Below are 25,440 nucleotides of genomic sequence, written 5' to 3' on the forward strand. Positions count from 1 at the left end.
ACAGAGCAGATGTCGGCGGAGAATGCAGCGCGAGCGTCCCATTCGCTACTGCAACAGCAGCGCGCGAGGTTACGTGCTTTGTGTTCCACGAGAGGATACGAGTGTGAGTGGCATGCTCATCCTCCACATCCACAAGCCCCTTTCATTCGCTTGCGTTCTGGGGGAGCGTTTCGGTAACACACGCCTCCGTGCTAATTGAATCCAATGTAGGCCCACATGATAACGCCTCATCAAACCAGAGAAGCAGCCACATAACATTTATCGTTCGCGTGTTGATGGCGAAAGCGTTTTAGGGGTGTGCACCAGTCCAGGCAAGATGTGCGTGTGATGAATCGAATGATGAATGATGGCGTGAATCGCACGCCAATAAGCACAGAGACACCCACACACCCACACCCATGAATACACGCGCACGCAGACACGCAGACACGCAGGCAGACACACACACACACACACACACACACACACACACACACACACACACACACACACACACACACACACACACACACACTTTGACCGATATTTGCATTTAACTTGAACGTTTAGTAATTTAGATGAAACAATACACCACCAGATTGTGGATGATTTGCACAATATTGACTGCGCTCGTATGTTCTGTTTGTGTTGTTTCTACACGGAGTCTTTATGGTAACGGACCACGGAAACATGACAGCTGAGAAGGAAAACGCGAGTTTGAATGTCATCTCCTCTACTGCCATGGAAACTGTCAGTGAAGACAAACTACAGATCTTAAAAGGCAAGAGAACGACTCTTTGGCAAATGAGAGCTTTAAATTTGGCAAACAACGCATCGATGTTCATTTAAGTAAATTCCATCACGATGTTTTGCGAGGTCGATGCTAACCGCTAATATAAGGGCACTGACACTGACCCATTCTGCTATTTATATGAACGTATAAGACAACTTTTTTTTTCCTGGGACGTAGTTACGAAGAAACACCATTTTAGTACAATATCAATAACGTTTTGACCCCTTTTTATGTATCCACATAGCGTAACATAGCATGATACGGACATCTGACTGTGCAATTGGACAGAAGGGTGGGCGTGTATATACTGTCCGAAGTTCACTGTTCTGGTTGTCAGTTTCTCAAATATTAATTTAAGCGTTTTCTTATTTAGTCTAATCGAGGTTGTGCCCCTATTTTGCAAGAGAAACCTGAAAGCAGCACAAACCTACCAACAGTCGCATCAGTTAAGGTGTATCAAGTCTAGATATTAGCAGCCATGATCATGGTTATTTTAATGAACGCTTTCGACCAACTGCTCTTCTATCTCTTCAGGTGCCGCCTTTCTGGGTACCGTGGGCTCCGCAGGGATAATCGCAGGATTTGGTTCGTCGTTAGCTCTCGCCAAGAAGAAAAGCCCAGGCTGGTTTAGTAAGGTAATGTTGGCCTGTTGGTTGTTTACATTTGGCCATTTATCAGGCAATTTTATCCAAAATGCCTAACGAGTAAGGCTGAGAACAATGAAAGAATTCAAATTATCTTTGAACTATCTACAAAAAATGTTTAGTGCTGCACAACCCAAATGAAAAAAAACAAGCGTAGCTTTAGCAATCAGAACACAACATTTGTCTTTTTATTTTTAAGTTTTATACAAAATATTGCATGAGTGAGATATTCTCAAAAGGAGTTAGATAGAAATCTGGAAACTATCTCAAAATCCTCTGTAAACAAGCATGCCAGCATTGATGGGTTTTTCAGTTTCAAGTCAATTATCAATTAAAACATGCATTATTTCATTAGCATAAAATGCAATTTTCTCCAGCGATGCAAAAAGTTAAAGAAAGACCACAGTCACACGTCACTGAGCGGTTATGTAAAGGAGTACAACAGCAACACTATCCTGATATTTCCTTCTATATTCCTGTTTCCCTGCTGCTTATCAGCTCCTCACTGGAACTAATTACCAGCAGTGACGCACAAGGATCATCCACATACTCTGGTTGTTTATGCGTTATGGCCTGCTGGCACAAAGCAGCCACTGTTTCTGGTGCTATTTCGGTCCCACGGCCCTTGTCGTTGGCCACCTCTGCTGTCCTTGCTCAACAGTCAGACAAATTGAATCAGCAGCGTGGGGTGAAGTGTGGTAATGAGGTCGTGGAGGAGGAGGAGGAGATCGGCAGGATGTCACCCTGGCTCACCAGCGGGGCGGCAGCCCGTGAATGGTTGGCTTCCTGTCGGATGCATAGAGGAAGCCGCCATACTTTCAAGGGACAGAAAAACACACTGAATTTCCCATGCTGCAGGGAAATGACATTTATGCCTATTTACTTGCAGCTCATTAAGCAGACACTTTCATCCAAAGTGACTCAGAGTGAATTCAGTTAAGTCCTTCAGATAGGCAATTAAGGAGTAGGTATGCGTTAGTCATCTTGCTCAAGGATCCCTATTGCTAGACTGCCAATATTGGGGATTGAACCCCAGACCCTTTTGGCTGGGAGACAACCACCCAACGACAGCTTCTCCCCTACCAATTATGTTATTAAAATGATGTAACAAACCTCCCCTTCTCCAGTGACTACTTACTTAGATTGGTTGTTTTACTTTTTTTTATCCATTTAGCATTTAGTGATTTAGCAGACACTCTAATCCAAAGCACCTGAGCCCTTTCTGCATAAGTAGAGTTATGGAGCAGGTAGAGGTTGGGGGCATCGCTCCAGATGCCTACAGGTAGACCTGCAGACATGGGGGGGGTTTGAACCCAGAACCTTCCACCTAAGAGTCAAACACCCTAACCAAAAGACTAGACTATAATCCATGGTGTGTGTTTATCAGATAACTGTATCCCCGTCTCCCCCCCTCTGTCTCAGGGGGTCATGCCCACGGCGGCGGTCCCAGAGAGCGGGGCCTCACTGGCCCTGAGGGCGCTGGGCTGGGGGTCACTGTACGCCTGGTGCGGCGTGGGCCTGCTCAGCTTCACTGTGTGGAAGGCCCTGGGCGTTCACAGCGTGAGTATAGGAACCTATGAGGCCGGGGTGATACTGTATTGAATATTTTATATTGCCGCAAGGAAAACCAACAGTGTGATCAACATGTCGACATTCTCATAGTAAAACTTAAGACTGCAATGTTGATTATCAGATCATCAGATTTGATGCTTGTAATCTGCATTAAATACCGTTGGAAATGTATCTATGTGAGGATGACCATAAAACTGCAACGGGAGTAAAGGACTTGGTGACATCTGCCTGGGTGGGATTAAGCGCAATACCCACACTGACCACTAGCGGATGACAAACCCCTTGGCTTGTGTGTGATGTAATTAGAATGCAACTCCCACTGGGACTATCCGTTAATCACCTTACTCTTACTCCCAGTCAGAGTCTCTCTCTCTCTCACCTGGTGCTGCATGTATTCCTCCAGTGTCCTCACCCGTTCTCGTCTTGTTTCAGCTATCAGAGTTCAGATTGAAGATGGCCACCATCTTCCCTTCCATCCCCAAGAGCCCACAGGAAGAGGAAGGTTCAGAGCAGACGAACTGGGACGGCATCTTTAACTCCAAATAGACTGCTGCTGATTGATTTGGGGAGGCCCTAAAAAAGACTCAAGACTTTGATGTTCCATTGTTGTGTTTCAGTCAGACAGTTTGTAGCATCCCGAGGACTGCACAGTAGGACAAGTCTATTAGGATTGATCTTGGATTGATGGTCGACGTGAAAACTCATTGTACCGCCGACATCGTGAGGACTTCGGACCAAGGGCATCTTTGGGAGTTGAACCAACACGTTCAAATATCAATTGAGTTCACCCAGTTGTCAATTGCTATTCAGACCAGACCTGGTTCTGCTGAACACCAAAACCCAGTTCTCATGGACAGAACCATCTTTTGAAGAACAGTGGTTGTGTGTCTTATGCCTGTGGTTGCGTTGCTGATAAAGAGATTTAATGCACTTTAAAACAGGGCAATGCACTAAACATGGGTCTTCACTTGTATGCATTGCTTAAGAGTTTTATGAGAGAGATTTAGCCCAAACAGTGGTCACAGTGCAACCAGATGCCATGTACATTTATTATTTCATCATGTTGTGAAACAAGTGTATAAAGATAAGGAATAAACAGTGGCCATCTTCTCTTTACATTGGTTTGAATTGTTGCAACCTGGCCAACTGTTAACAACTTTCAGCTGTACAGCAAGTCTAGCATGTTAATGTTTATGTAAAAAAATGCTATTTTTTGCATGACAGGTACTGTTAGCGCACACACACACACACATGTCCCGATAAATCCTGTTCATGTAAAGGACATTTGTGAGTTTTAATGTCTTTCTTTTAAAGTTAACCATCGCGGTGTCGATCCCACAGCCTCTTTGGCGAGGAAGACAAACATATGTACAACTTTATTTACACGTGGGGCCTGGACAGTGACGGTGGTGAAGTGACAGTTGAGAGTGATGCATAAAGATGAAAAATAAACCTAAAACAAAACTTTGTTTAGGATGTTTCGCGGTTTTATACTGGTACGGTTCTGCGACATTGTTGGCCAAGATAGTTCAAATATATCTTAATTATTCACATTTAGCAACCACACACCCCTCTTGCTCAATCCCCTGAATTCTCCAAGACAAGCTGGATAAACACTATTGCACACCATAGGCTTTAGACATAAGGTCAAGCTGTCATAACACACCAGAACACGGCTCTATTTACACACTATTTAAATACAGTAAGTGGTTCACATCCACAGAGACCCTCCGTGGAGACAGAACCAGAGGCCACACACCTCCAAACCCCCTGCAACCAAAGCCTTCCAACTTTGGTTAAAACAACGAGAAACACCTAAATCAACCAAAACGTAAAAATACCAAGTATTAAATATTTTGTATTCAAATTATTTAAAAGTCCCAAATAAAAATTTGTGGAAGGAGCCAATAAGCTGTATATATATTCGATATATATTCTTTATGTAAAAACATTTCGTACATCACCATTCTTTTCTTTTAAATAAAAATATACGTCCAGCGTCGCGTCTCTCACACACACACACACACACACACACACACACACACACACACACACACACACACACACACACACACACACACACACACACACACACACACACACACACACACACACACACACACACACACACACACCCACCCCTTCTGAGCACGCTCAGTGCGCGTGTCACGACGAGCGGCCCACCTTGAACAGCACCTCGCACAAGATGGTGGCCACGGGCGGGGCCAGCGCGGCGGCCAGCGACACGTCCAGCAGGCGGCTCTCGTGCAGGACGAACTCGCCGCCGCCGCCACCGCTGCCCTCCAGCCGCGCCAGCGCCAGCAGGGCCTTCGCCGCGCGGCACATCATGTTGACGCTCGGGGGCTCCGGGGCCAGCGGCGGGGCGCCCCCCGGCGGGGGCGGCGGGGGGTGGTGGTGGTGGTGGTGGTGCTGGTGGTACTGCGCCGCGGCGACGCCGTCCTCCAGGAAGCCGATCAGGGTCCCCGCCGCGCCCTTCTGCAGCGCCAGGGCGCGGGCGGCCGAGGCCTCGCCCTGCGCCAGGTTGGACAGCGCCGCCACCGCCATCTCCCGGCACACGGGGTGGCGCCGGTCGCCCACCAGCCGCAGCAGGGCGGCGAACAGCCGCTCCTGGCGCCGCAGCGGGGGCGTGGCCAGCAGCAGGTCCACGTTGGCGTCCTGGATGCTCAGCTTGCACAGGGACTCCAGCGCGAGGCGGCGCGGCGTGAGGGAGGAGGAGCAGGAGGAGGAGCCGGGGAAGGGGTCGTGGGCCTCGGCCGAGGGGCAGACCATCCAGTGCAGCACGCCGTCCAGCAGGGGCAGGCACACGGTGTCCGGGTACAGCGACAGGTCCAGCTGGCCCGACATGTTGGCCAGGGTCACCAGGGTGTTCTCCCGCAGCGCCCCCAGACACTCCCACCACCACTCGTCCCGGCTGCACCCCACGCCCGGCTCCTCCCACTCCTCCGCCTGGCTCCTCCTCTTCCTCCTCCTCATCATCATCCTCGTCCTCTGGCTCCTCCGGGGGGGGTGGCGGTGATGCAGGAGCACCAGGCGTCCCAGCAGCAGCACCAGGCCCGGGTGGCGGGACATCTCCGCGTCGTTGCCGGGGACGACCGAGAGGCTGCGCAGCACGTTGGACACGCACACGCAGCGCCGGGCCAGCTGGTCCTGCCAGGGCTCGGCCGTGGAGAGGGGCGCCTCGGCCCAGCCCTGCGGCTCGTCCTCCAGGGGGCTGATGGGCCCGCGGGGCGGGGCGCTGGCCCCTGGCCTGGAGGAGCCTGGGTGGGGGCAGACATGGGGAATATATGAGTGGGGGGGGGGGTCATTTTTGTGCACGATTTGTGTTCCAACTGCATGGTGATATAATTACCCTTATGTAATTATATATTTATCCCCAAAAACTACACACAGCTGGGTGAGTTATGTACTCATTAAATGGTCCACAGTCAGGTTTGCTGGGCATCAAAAGAGTAGTCTCATGGGGATTTAAACCCAGTGCCTTCTTGCTGTCAAGAGCTATCAGTGCTAACCAATGTCAAACAACATGTTATTCTTGCAGTTACCAGCAGAGGGAGACTCACTCTCTCACTCTCACACTCACCAGACTGGGCATCCAGCAGCTCATTGGCCGTCTGCCTCTTGCCCCCATCCTCTTCCTCCTCTTCACTCATCTCTTCCTCCCACTCCTCCTCCTCCTCCTGGCTCTCCTCCTCCTCCCGGGGGGCGGCGTGGCGGTGCTGCCCGCCGCCCGGGGGCTCCATGTGGGTCAGGATGTGTCGGGTGGAGTCCCCCCCGCCGGCCTGCCAGTGCAGCAGGCCGCTGGTGAACCTGCAGTCCTGGGTCAGCCGGGCCCAGCGCGCCTCCACCTCCTCCGCCCCCTCCCCCACCTCCTCCAGCAGGAGGGGCAGCAGGTCGTACTTGCTGGCCTGCTTGGGAGGAGGAGCGGTGGGTTCCGAAGGCTCCTCTTCTCCTCCCGTGCCCTCCTTCTCCTCCTTGACTCCTTCTTTTGCCCGAATCGTGGACAGCGGTGGTTCCGTTTCCATGCCGACCTCCTCTTTTTCCTGCTTCACAGCACGGATGATTGGCTCCTCGGTTGTTAGCAACACCACCTCCTCCTCCTCCTCCTTCTCCTCCTCCTCCTCCTCCTCCTCTTTCTCTGTTGACTGCCTGGGCAGCCTCTGCTCCTCCTGCTGTGATTGGCCGTCAGAGAGAAGAGGGCTGACAACGGATTTGGTTGTTGTTGTTGTTGTTGGCTCCAGTGGCGTTTCCTCTGCCGGGAGGTTGGCCCCCAGGGGCCGGCGCAGGCTGGACTGGGGCCCCTGGGAGCCCAGCTCGTACTCCTCCAGGATACCGAAGATCTGTATGAGGCAGCGGCGGTAGAGCTCCACCACCAGCTCCAGGAAGCCCGGCAGCTGAGGAGGAAGAGGTCAGAGGTCAGAGAGGTAGAGGGCAGAGAGGTCGAGGTGGAGAAAGATGGAGGAGCTCAGTGGGTGAAGGGAGAGATGGAGCAAGGGGTATAAATGGACTACAAGAGGGCGTAATGAGAGGGATACAAGGACTGTGTCCTCTGGGTGGGACGCGTTGGGAACATGATCTGAAGTGATCCCAATGAGAGAAATTACCAAGTAAGAAAAGGATATGTCGAGGGGCAGAATGGCCATTTAATATACTACAAATTATAACGCACAACAAAACTTATGTCTTGTTAAGTGTCGTTTCCCTTTGTTGACCAAATCAAAGGGAGGCAACACGTTACAGAAAAAAAGCAATTTGAATAAACAAAAAATGTCAAGATTGTGATTCATCAACGATTGGATGTTCCCATTTTGTGACAGGGTTCTTTGCGAAGTGGTTGGTGGTTGGTGGTGTACCTGACTGAGGCTGAAGGAGCCCACGGTGCTGTCGTCGTACAGCAGCACGTTCAGCGTGTCCAGCGCCCACGTGCCCTCGGCCAACAGGCCCGACTTCAGGGCCATCATCACGCGCCACGCCTCCGGGGTTCCTGGGGAGAGGAGAGTGAGAGCGGTAGCTGTAGCGGTAGCGGTACGTAGGAAGGCTGAGTCATTTCTGTACGTGTGAAAAGTGCTTAATTTAAGGTCTGTTCTGCTCAGGTTATCTTTCCTGACTATTTTTCAAAAAAAAAGGTGGTTGGAACGGAATCCAACCACAAAAAGACAAATCTTTGGAATAGGATATGAAGCTATTAATACGGACTAGGCCCTGCAGTAGACGCCCACATGCATGACTATTCAGTTGGAAATCAATTCTTGTTTCCATGATTTATAATAGCTGGTGGTATTTCTAATTACTACTAAAACTGCATTGTATTTTAATAAAAGCTGAAAGAATATCTCAGCAAACAGTTGCCGCTGCATGGACCATCTGTTAAAAGCTCTTAAAGTGGTTGTGTTTCTAAAGCCTGACTAACAGGGCGATGTGTCATGTTGCGTGGCAGGCCCGGGATTCGAACCTGTGTCCTTGGGGGTGAGCCGGCGGCGGGGCTTGAGCCGGGGCTGCGTGGCCTCCACCGCCCCGGGGGGGAAGCTGAGCTCCCTCTGGACCGGAGGCAGGGTCTGACCGGGACCCCCGGGGAACGGACCCGGCCCCGGGCTCCCCTTCTTCAGGACCGCCATGTAGGGGCCGGCGGGGCCCGGCGACGGGGAGCCAGCTCCCGTCGGCCGAGGGAAGGAGGGGCTGGGGGCCCGGGCGACGTGGTTGGCCATGGTGGCGCCGGCGGGGAAGGGGGAGGGGGGGTGGCGGGAGGCGGACAGGGGGCCCATGGAGGGAGACAAGGAGGGGGAGACGTGAGGCGGGAAGGGAGGCTGCCGGTGAGCCGGGTGACCCGGGGGCCACTGGCTGTCCTGAGGGCCCCTACCCTCGGGGTCCTCCCCTCTGCCCATTCCTGGGTAAGGGTGGCCCTGGGCGGGGCGACCGGGGTACTGGGGCCCCTGTCCCGGGCGGCCGGGGTAGGGGTAGCCCATGTCTGTCCTGTGGTGCCACACGTGACCCGGGGCCTGGTCCCCGGAGTCCCCAGAGACCGGCGGGCCCCCACTCATCATGGCTGGCTTCTGGGCCCCCTGGGCGGCCCCGGGAGGGATGCGGTCGCGGGGGTAGGGGTACGGGTACTGGCCCGGGATGGGCCGTCTGTCGGGGCCCATGTACCCCCCTCCGCCCCCCCCTCCTCCGGCGTAGGGGCCGTAAACCTCTGGCTGGGGGCCGCTGTACTGCAGAGGGTAGGGGTCCCCCTCGTGGCGCTTGGCTGGCGGGTATAGCCCCTCCCCGGGCCTCTTGTAACCCTGGAAACGCCAAACATACAAAACACACACACACACACACACATATATGAGAAACGCTGGCCAGTGGGACTGCTAGTTACTGTACGGTCCAAACCATAACATCCGTCCCTACGACTACTGATCGGAAAATCTTCCGTTCATCGGACCGACTTGACTCGAGCTACATTTCGGTCCGTTACCGTGGGAATCTGAAGTCGCCGAACCTCTAAGATAATTGGACTAAGAAAATGGACCACTTTAACTCATGCGTCCGGTTTAATATCTCAAACTACAGAGAGTCCGCTGATCAGGATTAGTTTCATCATTAGACGGGCCGTCCAACAGAGAACTGAACCTCCCGTCACCCATGACACTCTCACTGATGACGGCTCGACGACACGTATGGAAAAAAAATCTAACGAAAGAGTCGCAGTCGTGCGGCGATAGGTAACCATGGTAACCAGACACCGTTCTCCAGACACCTTGATTCGTTTCATATCATCGACCGGTAGGTTATGTTGCGTTAGTGAGCTTGTTTTGATTTGTATACATTAATTTATTTTATTTTAGAAAGTGAGATAATAGTCTGGAAACAACACAACATTTTTTCCATACTCTTCTCTTTTTCCATTCTTTTCCAGACCTGGAAATGACTCAAATTAAATTCCATACTTTTCCATAACTGCGTAGGAACCCTGAGTGGTAAACACCTACGCACGCTGACCTAAACAAGACATTTCAGTACGGTGGTACATCAGAGTCACACATCAAACACGCATCAAGGAATCCAATCCACACGATGAAAGATAGAATGTAGAGAATTCAACCGACTGTTTTCTCAGCGGACCCTCCAACCTCTGTGTCCTTCACTGCATTCCTGCCATTCTCAACATTCCCTTCTGCCAAACAACAACAATAACGCACGGGGAGATATGTCAACCGCTACCACCGACAGGAAACCCTCAGGGGGAAGCCACACCCACAAGGACATGCCCTGCCCATATATGGTCACAGTGACCCTAGTGTTAGTAGCTACAGCCATCTAGGAATAGGAATAAATGCAGTAGTTGTAGAAGTAATTGAGGGGGGTATGGGGAGGCGGGGGAAGTGGTAGCACCCCCTTGTGGCCAGGACACTGACCTGCTGGGGGTACATGTTGGGCTGGTGAGCGGTGAAAGGCATGCTGGGAGGGAACTGCTGCTGGCCGTAGCCGTCGTGAGCGTGCCTGGAGGGGGAGGAGTCAAAGAAACCATCACCATGGACATCATCATCATAATCAATGGGTTAGAAACACACTTCTTTATTCTGGTTCATTCAAAAATACGACATATTTTGAGAGTCGGCACCGGTGGTTCATCATTTGTATACTTATTTTTTAATGACTATTGCTAGATTTAGATGAATTTCAGAAAGGTTTTCAGGCTGCCTGGTGGTTCTGAACAGGGCTGAGTGGGGTCCTACCTCTGGGCTGGGTATCTGTTCCCGGGGTACAGGCCCGGGTCGTTCCCGGACGGAGCCATGCTGTTCTGTCCAGCAGGGGGCGCCAGGCTGCCCTCAGGACCCAGAACATGGTCTGGTCTGGAGGAGGGGAGACAGGTAGAGATTAACATGACAGATGTAACATGACAGATGTAAAATGACAGATATAACGACTTTACATGGAGAATCTGTGTCATGGGACAAAGGTTGGGTAAAGTCTTAAATGACTCAATTGACTACCGAGAGAGTGAGTGAGTGAGTGAGTGAGAGAGAGTGAGTGTTACCTGCGGTCATAGCCCGGGCCGTAGGGGTACTGCGGTCTGGGGCCGCCCCCCATCCCTGGCTGGGGTCCCGAGCGGGGTCCCCGGGGGTACATGTCCTGCATGGCCCCGCTGGGCATCTGACCCGGCCCGTAGACCTCGCTGGGACCAGGACCTGCTCACAAATAAAATACTGATTCAAATTGACCCTTATCATCTTGATACATGGATATGGTTTTAGGTTTTGTTCAGCCTGGGGAAGGGCTGCTGGCTCTCCTGTAAACACCCCTTATATTAAGTATAAATAAGCGGAGGACAGGTGTGTTGCATCAAGGCTTAATCAGCAGGTGACCAGGGACCTATATCAGCCAATCAGAGGCTTTGCATGCAATAGCATGTGTTTGACCTAGAGAGGGAGTCTTCTAATGCAAACCAGAGTTTGGGTCTCCCTTAGAAGAAAACATCACCGCTGGTCTGGTCGGACAGTTCCGGTGGTCTCACCCTTGCGAGGGGGTCCATCGTAGGGCAGCCTCATGGTCAGTCCGTCTCCCTGCACTCCCAGCCCCGGCTGACAGGGGGCACCACTGGGACCTGGACCAGGTTTTCCGTGGAACACCGCTGGGTCGCTAGAGTGGGAAGTAATAGCATTAGTTATTTAGACATAGTTAGAATGATATTATTCATTATTTTAAAATGGCGAGTATAATGTCATTAACTTGGTTCAACGTTAATAGAGTTTTTTTCCACAATGTTATTATTAACATTGGTTTCAGGGTGTACCTGTTTCCCGGCTGGGGGGTCAGGGGTCCGTGGGGGGTGGAGGCGGGGGTGGGGCGCTTGGGCTCCCCGGGGGTCTCTGGTCTCCCGCTGGCCTGGGGGGTGGCGGGCCGCTGCAGCAGGCCCGAGGGAGCTGGAGCAAGTGTTTTATTTGGTACATCATATTATTATACTGCATGCTTTGCTTTATGATTGATTTATGATGAATTTAACATACAGCAGACGTTGCATTTGATAGTATGAACTTGGCTGAATTCATAAAATCTGATTTGACGATTCATGGTGATATTATTCCATGTAATCCTTTCTCTGCTACTCTGGTCTTCTCTGATCTATTCAAAAGTTCTAATGAAATCAGCAGGTGACAGGTTGCCCTAACTGTGTCTTCCTTTTGTCGATAAATGCAAATCCTTATTTGGTTTTTGATTTGATTTCTTTAAGCTCTTATTTGGCTCCTAACCCATGTTGTGTCGCTCAGGATAAGAGAAAGCTACTGTGTGTGTGTGTGTGTGTCTGTGTGTGTATGAAGAATGCTGTGTCACCGAGGGAGAGAGCGAGAGAGTGTGACAAAGAGAGCGAGAGACTGTGACAGAGAGAGAGAGAGAGAGAGAGAGAGAGAACAAGGATGAGAGAGTATCACTGGTCTGTAAACCGTGGGAAAGTAGGTCAGATTCAGGTCACTGCTGTTTACAAACTCTCTGTCTCTGTATGTGTGTGTGTCTCTGTGTGTGTGTGTGTGTGTGTGTGTGTGTGTGTGTGTGTGTGTGTGTGTGTGTGTGTGTGTGTGTGTGTGTGTGTGTGTGTGTGTGTGTGTTAATCTACCACCAACACAAACTTTCGTATGCCAGGGGGATTCCGTGATGACTGTGACTCTGTCCCACTCCCTCTACATTCTGCTGCTTAAACAAACAGCCTCTCAGTCCTTGGACCAGACCCACCGAGTCACATTTTAACCTCTGACCTCCTGGTTTAATCTCAGTTTTGCAGTTAATTATGCTAACAATATCAGGGAAATTAAACAATGTCTCAATTTCCGTTTTGAGAACAGGTTTGAGATTGGCAAGTGGTAGATATGACAGTGTTTAAAAGATTGCATTGTTTTATAATGTATTTCATGGCTTCCCACATATTTCATAGTGTAATGATGACTTTTATTGTGGCGATCAGACCGACTGGCGACTTTTATTGTGGTGACAGCCATTAAAGATACATAGCTTGATGGCTGAGGACCAACAGAGACAGACATACAGACCCCTATCTGGAAGGACAGGGACAGACAGACACAGAGCAGCCCGGCTACAGGCAGACAGACAGATAGACAGACAGACAGACCTATAGCTGGAGTGCTGAAGACAGACAGACAGACAGACAGACCTATAGCTGGAGTGCTGAAGACAGACAGACAGACAGACAGACCTATAGCTGGAGTGCTGAAGACAGACAGACAGACAGACAGACCTATAGCTGGAGTGCTGAAGACAGACAGACAGACAGACAGACCTATAGCTGGAGTGCTGAAGACAGACAGACAGACAGACAGACCGACCTATAGCTGGAGTGCTGAAGACAGACAGACAGACAGACAGACAGACAGACAGACAGACAGACAGATGGTGTGTCTCACCAGGGGAGGGGGGCAGGACCCTGGCCTGCTGGGGGGAGGCCATCTTGGGGTCCCCGGGGCCGGGCCCCGAGGCCAGGACCCCCTCGGCGGGGGGCTCCTCCCCCCGCTCGGCCTGGCACTCATAGGTGAACAGGAAGTGGATGTAGTGCTTCTTCAGGGAGCTGGCGGCGCTGCTGGACGCGCCCACGCTCAGGTGGGCCGTCAGCTCCCGCCACTTCTTGTTCTTGTTCACCTGAGGACCAGAGGGTGGTGCAGGCTTTTAGCAGACGCTTTTATACAAAGCGACTAATAAAGTGGTTAGTCATCTTAAAAAAAAACAACAATCTACCGCCATCTGACATGAATCATTTTAAGTTTTTATTTTTGTCTTTCCCCTCATTCAAACTCAGAAGCCTGGCTCGCCTGGGAGCCCAAAAGCCAGATTTATAGTTGTCTAGCGGGAACTGATGTAATCAGTTCCCACTTATACGACTATAAATCACTGCATAATCACTGCTCTGTGCAGGTCGCGTGTCCTGCACATTTGTGCATGAACTTCCCGCATCAACAGCATCGTTATGGCAAAAGTCAGAATATAAATGTCATGGCCATGCGTGGGAATGGTCCAGAATGGGCCATCACGTTGACTATATTTCTGGTTCACACTACCTGGTCGTCCTGGTAGTGTTACCACTTTTAAAAACTAGGTTGAAATGCGTGATCTCATCTTATCTGCGGCATCTCCTCAAAGCCAGGGCGGACTGGTTTCCAGGTGTAACGCCAGAACAGCAGCTAACAAAAACAACCGTTCCCAGGAATATCTAAACGGATCCCTTCTCTTTCGTTTCTCTCCCCCCCCCCCCATCTCCCATCATGCACCAGTAGCTCACCATGGCCATCCCGCCCATCTCCCTGACGCACATGTAGAGGCGGTAGAGGTCCAGGGGCTTCTTGCCCACGGTGGGCAGGCCCGGTACAGGGGTCCCCCGCTCCTCCATGAAGGCCAGGTAGCGGTCCACCCAGGCCCTGCGCTCCGGCTCCCCGCCCAGCTCGTACAGACGCGCCGCCTTGTCCCCCGTCCCGGAGAACGTGCTGCCCCCTGGCGTCTAGAGAGAGAGAAAGAGAGAGAGAAAGAGAGAGAGAGGCTATGTGGTGGGAGTTATCAACCAGTTATGGACTTCCATTCAGGGACTCTTTTGAAATAAATACAATTCAAACAATTTGAAAATGAACGGTATAAATACACAAAAATATTCTAGTTCTAATCTTTTTGAAAATTCAGGGATCAGGATTATATTGGACTTTTTCACAATATTGATGATATCTGCTGATATCTTATCATGGAATCCATCAATTGAGGCCCATGAGAGCCCGTCTAAAAATGGTAAAAAGCGCAGAGAGAGAGAGAGAGAGAGAGAGAGAGAGAGAGAGAGGAGAGAGAGAGATGAGAGAGAGAAGAGAGAGAGAGAGAGAGAGAGAGATGAGAGAGAGAGAGAGAGAGAGAGAGAGAGAGAGAGAGAGAGAGAGAGAGAGAGAGAGAGATGAGAAGAGAGAAGAGAGAGAGAGAGAGAGAGTGTTGCAGGTGTGGTGAGCACCCAGGTGGAGATCTAACGCTGCTTCCACGCCGCGCACACCAGCACTGATACAGGAGATAACTAGACATGCAGATCTACTCTTGATCGCTGGTCGGATGTAGCGAATAAATGCCACAGAGGGAAGGCAGCCTGCTGAACACCTCTGATGTTGTGCCCGTTTTAATTTCCGTCGACTCTCGTCTCGTTGGCTGCCAGAACGTAACATTCTTCTGGTGCGTTCCCCCGACCGCTCCTTACCACGTGGATGCTGATTGGAGGGTTAGGATCGGTCAGTGAAGAGGGTTACCTTGGGTTTGGGTGGTTCAATGGGGGCAGTGGGGGTAGTGGTATGGGGGGTGTGGCCGTCTTGGCTAAGCTCCGCCCTCTGTTTGGCCGGGGGATTGCCCATCCTCTCTGGGGACATCATCAGTGGGCCTGGATGGGAGAAAGGTATTCCCATTGGTTACAACAAAGTAGCCATGGGGAATTGTTTTTCAAATAGATTTCAGGTTTTGAGCTGAACAGTACAACTAGGAAAATAAAGAGAAATACGAATGAACTCCAGGCTCATTAATTCAGTTAGAAGCTCCCTCAGGGACAGGAAGTGACACAACAGTCCTAACCTGAGGGCGGGACATTGTAGGCGGGCCCTTGAGAGGTTATTCTTCCACAGTTGTTACCTGGCTGTTGGGTGTAGGGGCCCGCGGGGCCCATTCCTCCCATCGGCCCCATACCCGGGAAACTACCCTGTCTGGACACCACAGAGGAAGAAATGGGTGTTGTATTAATACATTTTGGACTTTACCTAGCTAGTGTGTAGCGTCTCTCAGTCTTACAGACGGAAGGGAGGGGTTAGTCCATTAACACCAAACACACATCTGTATTTAGACAAGCCGTGCAGTTTGAACCAATTCAGCACCACAGCCGGCCAGCCAGAGAGAGGGAGGGGAGAAGCAGAGTGTCATTGGAGGAGGAAGGGAAGAAGCAGTTATGGTTACGTTTCAGTGGGCCGAGACCCAACCAGCACATGTCAAATCCAGTCATGTGTTTCAACAGTCAGAGACAGAAGAGAACAAGGTGGCAGGCCTGTTAAGTGAAGAACAGGGGAGTACACTCATGAGGATGTCACGAGTGTACTGTAAGGATTGCAGTAGATTGAGTCGGTTATACAGGGAGTTTCCGTTTCATTCCAGCAGTAGGTTATGCATCGGTCACACCCTTAGATGACCGCAGAGTAACACATAAACCGAGGGAGTGCTATTGCAGAACCGGCCCACTCTCCATTTATTCAGACTGGCTTTGAAACGTTTATCCAACTGTTTTGTCAAATTTTGCCCAAAGTCTTCTTTCCCTATTCACTATTTAGCCGACACTTTAAACCAAAGCGACGTCCAGTGATCCATGTGCCGGGAGGGGTTTGCTAGGGTAACTGGCTCTCAAGGATCCCCAGGTAGTCTGGACAATTGAGATCCAAACCTCTAATACAACCAAACCTGTACTCTCCAGTCTCCCTTCTGTTAACTCATGGTTCTTGGTTTCTGGGCCAGTATCGGCCGTTGAGACAGCTCCCAGGTCTGTGCAGCCAGACATGTCGGGTTTTGCCCTCCCTCGGTTACTCATTACTCTGCGGGGCGATGACATCAGCATGCTGAACCTACCCACGGTGATTGGGGGGGTGGTGGGGGGAGGAGGGAGCTGGGGTCACACCACTACGCTGCTGGTGCTGGGGGGAGTGAGGGTGGAGGTTGGGGTTGGGGTGGAGGTGGGGGTGGGGTGGAGGGTGGGGGTGGGATGGAGGGTGTGGGTGACGCGGGGTGGGGGAGAGAGCGGGCCGGGACGCCGGCGGCCAGGGGTGGTGGGGGTAGGCTGGGGAGCGGGGGAAGGGGGGTCTGGAGGGGAGAGAGAAATCACACAGCGGTTGATTGTGTTTTTCATCCACCACTGGACCCAAAGGATAATAACTCAAAGACAAAGCAAGAAAATAACGTCCAATACACTACAATATACGACTATAGACAGATGGACAGGTGGAAATGGCGACTATACCATACATCTTTCTGAACAACTAAAGAAACTACTTCAAAACAAACGATAGCAGTTAAATAAGTTATAATGGTTAAACTATACATGTCACTCTTTCATACGTGGCTGGACCTTGCTTCACTACTGCAGCCACACTCACCTGGACTGTGTGGCGGATGAGGACGAGGCAAAGTTGGACCCTGGGACAGTGTGGGGGCCCGTCTCGCAGGGCTTGCAGATGCCTTTGGTTCCCAGGGGCCCCATGCCCTGGCCAGCCGGCTGAGGCATGCCAGGGGACGTGGGGGCCATGTGGTTGGGGGCGCCAGGGTAGGGCCGGCCCCCGGGAGCCCCGGGGCCGCCGGGGCCCCCGGGGCCCAGGCTGCGGCCTGAAGGGGTAGAGGGTCCCTGGCCATGCATGGGGCTGCCGGCGTTCATCCCCATGCTGTTGGCCGGGCCGGGGCCACTGTAGCCGGCTGTGGGGGCCCCGCCGTAGTGTGGGGGCCTCGGGTAGTTACCTGGGGCCAACAGAGGGCGGGATGAACATACAGTATGTCACTTCCAACTTGATTCAATAAGAGCAAAAGCATTGCTCAGCTGTTAAATCTGATTTGAGTACAAAAATGTTAAAACCCCACCCAATACATAGGCGGCAATTCAATAAATTATCTCCCGGCCAAGTGAAATGCAAATTTGAATGGTCTCACGTGGTACCATGAACTAGACATATAGACATAAACCAGCATGTAAGCAATATGTCTTGTGGTGACTGAATTCTGGCTCTATACTGAACGTCACTGCACTGTCTATAAAGGCACAAAGCCCACCCAAACATAGCATGTTGGAAAATTGGGTTCATTATAGTTCCTTGAATGAACAGGGAACTAGAACATTTAGTTCCCTGAATGAATAGGGAACTAGAACTTATTGTTCCCTAAATAAACAGGGAACGAGAGTTAACGCTCAACAACCACAGAATAGAGTGAATACATTCAAAGTGGTTCATAGAGGTGAAATCCTTCCATTATATGTGGATATTTTCTTTGTAAAATTCACACTGAACCCTGACTACAGGAGTGTGGGGCTGCTGTAGTTCCCTGCTGTGAAAAACAACAAAATGTGAACACACTTGGCATTCGTGGTAAGACATCTGTTGAGGCAGTCAGCAGCAGATGATTCATTCATTACAGATGATTAATCACCCAAGCGTACAGAGAGAAACACACACACTTCAACTGTGGACCCGGTTGACAGGGGACCCATGGGTTATGGTGAACAGGTGGTCTTGCTCAGGGCCCGGCTGTACCTGAAGGCCCGTACTGGGCGTAGGAGGGGCCTCCTCCCTGCTGATAGGAGGAGCCGTGGTGCACGGGCCCCCCGGGGGAGCCGTGAGGGGACATCGGGGGCCCCGGTGGCTGGGGGCCAAACTGAGGTACCGGGGCGTTACGTTGCATGCCGTGAGGAAACCCTTCGGACGGACGGGGAAACACAGTTTCTATAGTATACTTTAGAGGAACCATACTTGGTACAGCTGTGTAACTTTCTAGAATTGCTGAGGGCCCTCACCTCTGTCCTGTGACATGGGGGACTGGCCCATAGAGGCGTGGGGGCCCATGTCCTGAGACATCGGGGACTGCCCCATCGAGGCGTGGGGGCCCATGTCCTGGGCCACACTGCCTGGGGTCAGGGGGCCTGCCTGGGTCCCTGAAACACACAGGAGAAAACAATCAATATGTTAATAATGTTGCACACAGGTACACCCATGATCACATGATGAAACGCAGAACGGAAACAAACAGAGAATCATTTTGCGTGTGAGCATATCACTGCATTTGCAGCAGTATTGGGAGACCTGAAGATGAACCTGTACATCCACAGTGCATATGGTTTCCACGGCGACGCAGACTAATGGGACCTCCTAGACTGAGCCTCAGTCCAGCAAGCACCTGCTGGCCTCGTTATCACAGCTGGACACACAGAGTGTGTGTGTGTTTGTGTGTGCGTGTGTGTGTGAATGTGTGTGTGTAACCGGTTGGGGTCTGGGGTTATGCCACTGGCAATTTAGACAACTGACCGAGGAAATGGTGAAAAGAAAAAAATGGCTTCCATAACTAGACCACCAAATGATCTGGCATTGGAACCTTACATGGCATGTGAGGTGCAGGGATGGAAGTGGGTTGAAAGTGACACTTGTCCTCTTTCAGAAGAAGCTGAGCTTCTTAATGTTAAAGACAGATAGATCTGTCTGTATGTAGGCTATATTCTATATGCTAGGACGGTGCTAGTCTTCGTGTTGACTCACACAGGGAAGAATTGGTTTGTGTTCCCAGAGCATTGTGGGTATTTAGTGAGAACAGCCTGATTGGCTGAGACTGACTACCACCACAATTGTCAGGGAAACCAGCCCCATCGTTTTTTTGAATGTGTGGGTTGTTGTTTTGTCGTGTTTGATAGTTTGATTATGAGTAATTGCATTGATGATGGTTCTAATAACGTTGAACCAATTTTTGGTGATTTTCATGTAGCCTTGTGGTGCGTGTTGATTATGTGCAGATTTGGTTTAACAGAAGTCAAAATCTGTAATTGCTTGTAAATGTGTATTTGTGGCTGTGTGTTATTGTGACAGTCCATGTTAAAGACTGTCGAGTGAATGTACCAATGTAGTCATTTGTAATTGCGACAACGTGTGTAAGGGAGAATGAATGAATGAATGACTGACTGACTGACTGACTGCGTGCACCACATGACCTACCGGGGCCACTGGCGGGGGAGATGGGTCCGGAGCGTGATTGGCCGGAGCCCACGGGGGAGGCCACGGGGGAGGAGGACGATGCCCCCCCGCCGCGCATGGCAGGGAGGCGGGGGGAGACGTGGGGGGAGAAGGGGGACTGAGCCGGGTTGCTGGTTTCCCCCTGGCTGCTGGTTGACCCCGATGCACTGACCGCAGAGCTGATGGCCGCCTCCGTGCCCGTGGGCAAGTCATCGATGGAGCCCGACAGGTCCTGGGAGAGAGAGGGGAGAGGGAGGGAGAGGGGGGAGGGAGGGAGGGAAACGAGAGCGATTTAGCAATCAGCCATATCTATTTGACTTTTTAGACATTAAGCAGACGCTTATATTTTACATTAAACGCCATCAGATCCCAACATTAAGGAGCAGGTAGGGTAGGATCACGGCATCAATCTCAGAGGAGGCCTATCGGTCGACATTGGAAATACAACCCACAACCTTTTGGCTGGGAGTTCAACACCAATTGGACAGTCTTTAAATAGAAGTCATGAGAAATTAAATTTAATTCCTTCCCCATTCTGATCTCCTTGTCAACATCCGGTACCTTCCATTGGAAAACACCCATCAACAGTGTTTTTACTTTATTTGCATTCTCTTTCGAGCCAGCAAAACCAGCTGTGGTTTCCCCATCGAGTCCTGAAGTCTCCAGTGCTAGCTCAGCGGTACGTTGTCAGACAGCCTCATTAGAAACACATCACTGACAAACTCTTCACCCGCTCCTGAATCAGCTAAGGAAACTGGTTTGTTGTTAGTCACAAAATGAAAACATCAAACCCACGGAAAAAGGCTGCTCACAGAGTGAAAAACATAGGCGCCTTTTTCCACGAGCTACGACACTCTGTGGCGAGATGTTTATCGCGATGCCAACGATTACGCATTTATTTTGTACAGATAATTTTGTTCTGCCAGATGTCATACATACAGACATGGTACAGGGACAACAGGACCATGGCAACAGGACCATGGCACTTTCGGAAGTTTTTCGGTTCATTTTCAGAAGAAAATATGCTGAGATTTCAATCTGGGCCAATGCTCACAAGCCAAAATCCTCACAGGGCTGTTACGTCATGGCATTTTTAACAAAAGAAGATATTTTTTCAGCAAAGGTACCCCATCAAAACATATAACTTATTCTCCCTGAAACTGACAATTGTATGTGTTTGTATTTTAGTTGTATCTTTTTGTTTCCTCCTTGTTGAAACGTTCCAAGTACCCCCTGCAATTCTTCAAAGAACCCCCTCGCATAGAAAAACCGTACCGTACCCCCATTTTAGAGACACTGTCCTAGACTCCAATCGCATGCTAGCCCATTACTGATAGCATGCTAACACATGCTATTGTTCTAAATACATTAGCATGCTAACCGCCTAGCATGCTAATGTATATTCCGGATGGTAACGACGCCCCATGTCCATGCTGCGGACCGACCTCCCCGTTGGGGAGGGGGGGGGGGGGGACAGCGCTGGCTGCGTTTCAGCTCCTGTCTCCGGCGGCCGCAGGCGTCGGGGTTGAGGTGTGCCGGCTGCCGCTGCCTGCGTGATTTATAGTCACAATTACCAAGGTTGGTTAAGGTCTCCCGACGCACGCACATCAACACAACCGAGGGGGACTTTCCAGCTACACCACTTATTCAGATGTGTCTCAAAGTCTCAAAGACTCAAAGACACACACACACACACACACACACACACACACACACACACACACACACGAAGGATAAGGGATTTTAACAAACAGTAAGAGTAATAGCAGTGCTGAGAGTAATTAGGAGTGGAGAAAATCTCCCAGCAGCCCCTTGAGTGAGCCAGGCACTCCACTGACAGCTGCACCTTTAAATATAGACACAGAGAGAGAGTGAGACACAGATACATAGAGAAGATAGAGAGAGACCAAGGGACAGAGAGAGAGACCAAGGGACAGAGAGAAAGACCAAGGGACATAGGGAGAGATGGGGTGATAGGGATGGTGATGGAGGGACAGAAAGAGAATAACGGAGAGAGATTAAGGGAGAGCGAGAGGAAATAAAGAGGTATTAAAGAGAAGGCAAGGAGGCTAAATGCAGTGAGCGACAGAGAGGACAGGAACAGAGTCACTGGGAGGGGAAGGACATGGACCAAACAGCTGGCTAGGGGGACCCGGGGGTCCTTGAGGGGCCACAGCAGGGACCTCTTATGAGTCACCTCATCAGCCAGCAGCTCTGGATCAGAGGCCCAGACAGGGGAGACAGGTCTCACTTTCTGAGACATGCCCGTAAGAGGGGGGGGGTTAACCCTACGATTTAATTATGTAATGTCACTGTATCATGTCCCATACAACACTTTAGAATGTTTTGCTGCATGGTCGTGGCTTCAGTTTACTCTTCATTTTGTGTATTTATTTATGAAAAGAAAAAAATGATACGACCAGACATGGGTCTCCCACGTGAAGTTTGTGTGCAGGACGAGATAAAACAGGTGCCTTTGGGTCAGCAGAACCACTCAGAAACTCAGAAACTAGACAACTCTATCAGACCCTCCAAGTTACTGCCCTGATCTGGCAGCAGAGAAACCCCTCCTCCCTCCTCCTGCTCGCTTCAATGCGAGGTGGGGGTGGGGTTGGTGGTAGTAATAGGAATAGTGATAAAACGCGTATTAATAGCCGTGAGCCGGGGCATGTGTATACAATTAACTTAATTGATGTGAGCACATGAAGTTCTATCAGGAGAGCTACAAACACAAAGCCAACAGACACATTGATTTATAACGACACACAGAACCCAGCGACAGCGCGCGTGTGTGCGTGGGTCTCGATGGAAGGACCACTTCACCTTGAGAGCCTGGCTGGTGAACGAGCGGTTCTTTAGACTCACAAGAGCCAGAGAGGAGGAGCAGATGCGTAACATATTCTGCACTGAATGACTCTCTCTTTCTCTATGAAGCAGCTACTCATCGTCAAACAATAGGTTTCAATACGAAGACCACCTTCTGTGTTGTTGCTAAAATAATTACCTGGTCTGCAATTTATGTGGCTGGAAATGGAAGATCATGCAACAATATTCCAACCTCAAAACGTTGCTTTGCACATTTTGTTGGTAAAACTCTATTTGCACGTAGTTTTTGCATCCACTGTCAGTAGTGCTACGAGAGACGTTGTTGGAGATAATTAGGATCAGCTTTGTGCCATTTATAGGGAGTTTCTCAGCAGTTTCCGGGACAATGGTTAGTGGAAACCCTGAAATAGAAATGTCCTTTCAGCGAACAGGAAGCTTATAGAAAGTTACATTTACCACAGTTCATTAAAAGCCACCAAAACTGAAAAAAACCCTCAAGAAACCATCAATGTTGACTACAGTGATTGCTGTGATTACAGATTCTTGCACAGATGAAAGATTGCATTTGAAGAAAATAAATTACTTTTCTAAGATAAAATAATCCTAATCTCAATTAATAATATTGTAGCATAAAGTACTGGAAAGCTGTTGAACTGATAGCTTGTGAAATCCTTGATTCTTGTGATGAGGGACTCACTAATCAGATAACAGAATGGGGCACATATTTGTCACCCCTGGGCTGAACCCCAAGAATCCACTGTGTCCATTAGAATTGAATCCAAAGACTCTGTAGAGTACATACAACGCTACACAATAACTGGGCACATGATTCGGCCCACACACACAAGTGAAAAGGAGCAAAGCGACTGATTTCAGATCCTAGAAATAAATCAGATAAATTCTCATGGAGGCAAGCATCCCTGATCACAGCAGGCTGGAATGCGATGAGAATCATCCCTTCAGCGGCCATGATCAAAACCCACACCCTGACACTCCTTTCAGCAGAGGAGTAAAGTAAGGAGGACGACAGGAGAAGGTGGAACGAAGAATAATAGAGAGGGATAGAAGGAGGAGAGACAGGGATGAAAGAGGGGAGGAACTGCTCTCAGATCTCCCATCTGCCCCGGGATGGCCAATGGCAGGCCAGCATCCCATACCCCCTCCCCTTGCCAACAGCTCAGCCAAATCAGCTCTGTTATTCTCAGCGCATCACTCATATCTCTCTTGCTCTCTCAAAAAAAACAGACCCAATTGAGACTAGTTTAATACAGCAAGAATAGAGCAATAAAGATGCAACAGCTTTTTAGTGTGAATAGGCAATGCTTTATGCCTAACCTTATGCTATAATTCACATAATTCAATAATGGAGGAATTCTCCACCAGTTAAGTGGTTTAATAGGACAATCATTTTAGATTTTATGTGCCGTTTTACATCTCTAGTAATGCCCTGCTCCGAGGAAATATTTCTCTTTTATAGAGGGGTTGTAACAGATTTTATATTGTTATCAAAGCCTCCTGGGCTCAGCTACCTGCGATAGCCCTCACAGTTTCAGCAATGTCCAGTGTCTCTTGAGAGTCTTCCATTGTACGAGAGAGCCCTGGGGGAGCAAACTCCAAGTTTGGGAAGGCCACTCGGGTGGCGCTTGACCTGTGATTGGGCTTGGCACGAGTCAAAGGGAGGAACGGGGGAGATTGATGGACCAATGGCTGGCTGCACCCACCAATCCATTTGTAAATGGAAGTGAGGGAGCAAAAGCAATGCTTAGGTTTAGATTAAGGAGGCTGATCCATCCGCCTTCAGGACAGACTAGCGTTTTCTGTTTTTTTGTTCCCAGAAACCGCTGTTTTTCGGTACGGCCCCTGTAACTATGGCAACACCATCAGCAGCAGCAGCTTTTTGCAGCTGCTGCTGCTGATATGGGGAAGAGAGGGATTTATAGAGAGAAAGGAGAGGAGAGGAAGGAGGCAGAGTAACTAGAGATTTGAGAGGGTAAGGATAACCGCTTTTTTAGAGTAAAATGTGATAAATACATCAGAGTGAGACAGAGTGGGAGAGAGAGTGAGATGGGGACAGAGAGAGATAGAGAGATCGAAAGAGACGAAGAGAGAGAGAGACAGTTGGAGACAGAGGGAGTGAGAGAGAGAGTGAGAGACGGAGATAAAGAGTGACACAGAGAGTGAGGGACAGAGAGAAAGAGAGGCAGAGAGAGAAATAGTAAGACAGAGTTAGAAACAGAGAGGACAAGAGAGTTAGATGAAGAGAAAGACAGAGAGAATGAAAGAGATGGCTGACAAAAGTGGAGTTAGCGAGTAAAGACTCGTGTTCAAGCCTAACAGCCAAACGTATATACCTCTCCTTTCAAAGCCCTCCTATTAAACCAACAGCCCTAACAGTGCCATATGCACAAAACACAGCCACATATATTCTAGAGATTTAACACAGAGAAGGACACTTGGTAGAATCAGAGGGCTGTGATTGGTTGAGAGAAGCGGGGGTTCTGCCTGACTGAGGAGTCTGTCCTCCAATAGCACGTCGCCACCTCAACTGGAGCTCGACAGAGGTTAGAATGCAGCGCAGAGACAGAGAGCGAGAAGAGTGGCACAAGATATGGCTTCTGTGTGTGTGTGTGTGTGTGTGTGTGTGTGTGTGTGTGTGTGTGTGTGTGTGTGTGTGTGTGTGTGTGTGTGTGTGTGTGTGTGTGTGTGTGTGTGTGTGTGTGTGTGTGGTTCAGGGGCTGTAATAGTATTATTATAGTGTTTGTGTGTCAGGTGCAGTTACAGTATTGTTATAGTGTCTGCTTGTGGGTGTCAGGTGCCGTTATAGTATTGTTATAATGTTTGCGTGTGCTGTTATAGTATTGTTATAGTG

At 50.1% G+C, this 25,440-nt stretch overlaps 2 protein-coding genes across 3 annotated transcripts in view; one reads left to right on the forward strand and one right to left on the reverse strand.

The window, feature by feature from the left end:
• Window positions 1-271: 271 nt before the first annotated feature.
• On the forward strand, window positions 272-5,127 carry tmem242 (transmembrane protein 242). The gene is made up of 4 exons (XM_084483967.1): window positions 272-760; window positions 1,307-1,407; window positions 2,839-2,976; window positions 3,421-5,127. The coding sequence occupies exons 1-4, from the start codon at window positions 649-651 to the stop codon at window positions 3,532-3,534; spliced, it is 465 nt and encodes a 154-aa protein (XP_084340093.1). The 5' UTR covers window positions 272-648; the 3' UTR covers window positions 3,535-5,127.
• Window positions 5,036-25,440, reverse strand: part of arid1b (AT-rich interactive domain 1B) — a 31,270-nt gene continuing 10,865 nt past the window's right edge. Inside the window, exons 5-21 of one of the 2 annotated variants that reach the window (XM_084483966.1) lie at window positions 19,728-19,977; window positions 18,542-18,679; window positions 18,282-18,443; window positions 17,139-17,493; window positions 15,637-15,707; window positions 15,264-15,391; window positions 14,273-14,488; window positions 13,404-13,635; window positions 11,783-11,912; window positions 11,504-11,628; window positions 11,027-11,177; window positions 10,725-10,841; window positions 10,404-10,488; window positions 8,459-9,284; window positions 7,860-7,990; window positions 6,590-7,400; window positions 5,036-6,266 (exon numbers count right to left, since the gene is read on the reverse strand). In XM_084483966.1, coding sequence (XP_084340092.1) covers window positions 5,155-6,266; window positions 6,590-7,400; window positions 7,860-7,990; window positions 8,459-9,284; window positions 10,404-10,488; window positions 10,725-10,841; window positions 11,027-11,177; window positions 11,504-11,628; window positions 11,783-11,912; window positions 13,404-13,635; window positions 14,273-14,488; window positions 15,264-15,391; window positions 15,637-15,707; window positions 17,139-17,493; window positions 18,282-18,443; window positions 18,542-18,679; window positions 19,728-19,977 — 5,040 coding nt within the window. In that variant the 3' untranslated portion in view covers window positions 5,036-5,154. Of the gene's footprint in view, window positions 6,267-6,589; window positions 7,401-7,859; window positions 7,991-8,458; window positions 9,285-10,403; window positions 10,489-10,724; window positions 10,842-11,026; window positions 11,178-11,503; window positions 11,629-11,782; window positions 11,913-13,403; window positions 13,636-14,272; window positions 14,489-15,263; window positions 15,392-15,579; window positions 15,708-17,138; window positions 17,494-18,281; window positions 18,444-18,541; window positions 18,680-19,727; window positions 19,978-25,440 lie in introns of both variants that reach the window. The other variant, XM_084483965.1, reaches the window with a different exon arrangement.

Source organism: Micromesistius poutassou (assembly GCF_964030765.1).
Source record: "Micromesistius poutassou genome assembly, chromosome: 19".
Classification (NCBI taxonomy): domain Eukaryota; kingdom Metazoa; phylum Chordata; class Actinopteri; order Gadiformes; family Gadidae; genus Micromesistius; species Micromesistius poutassou.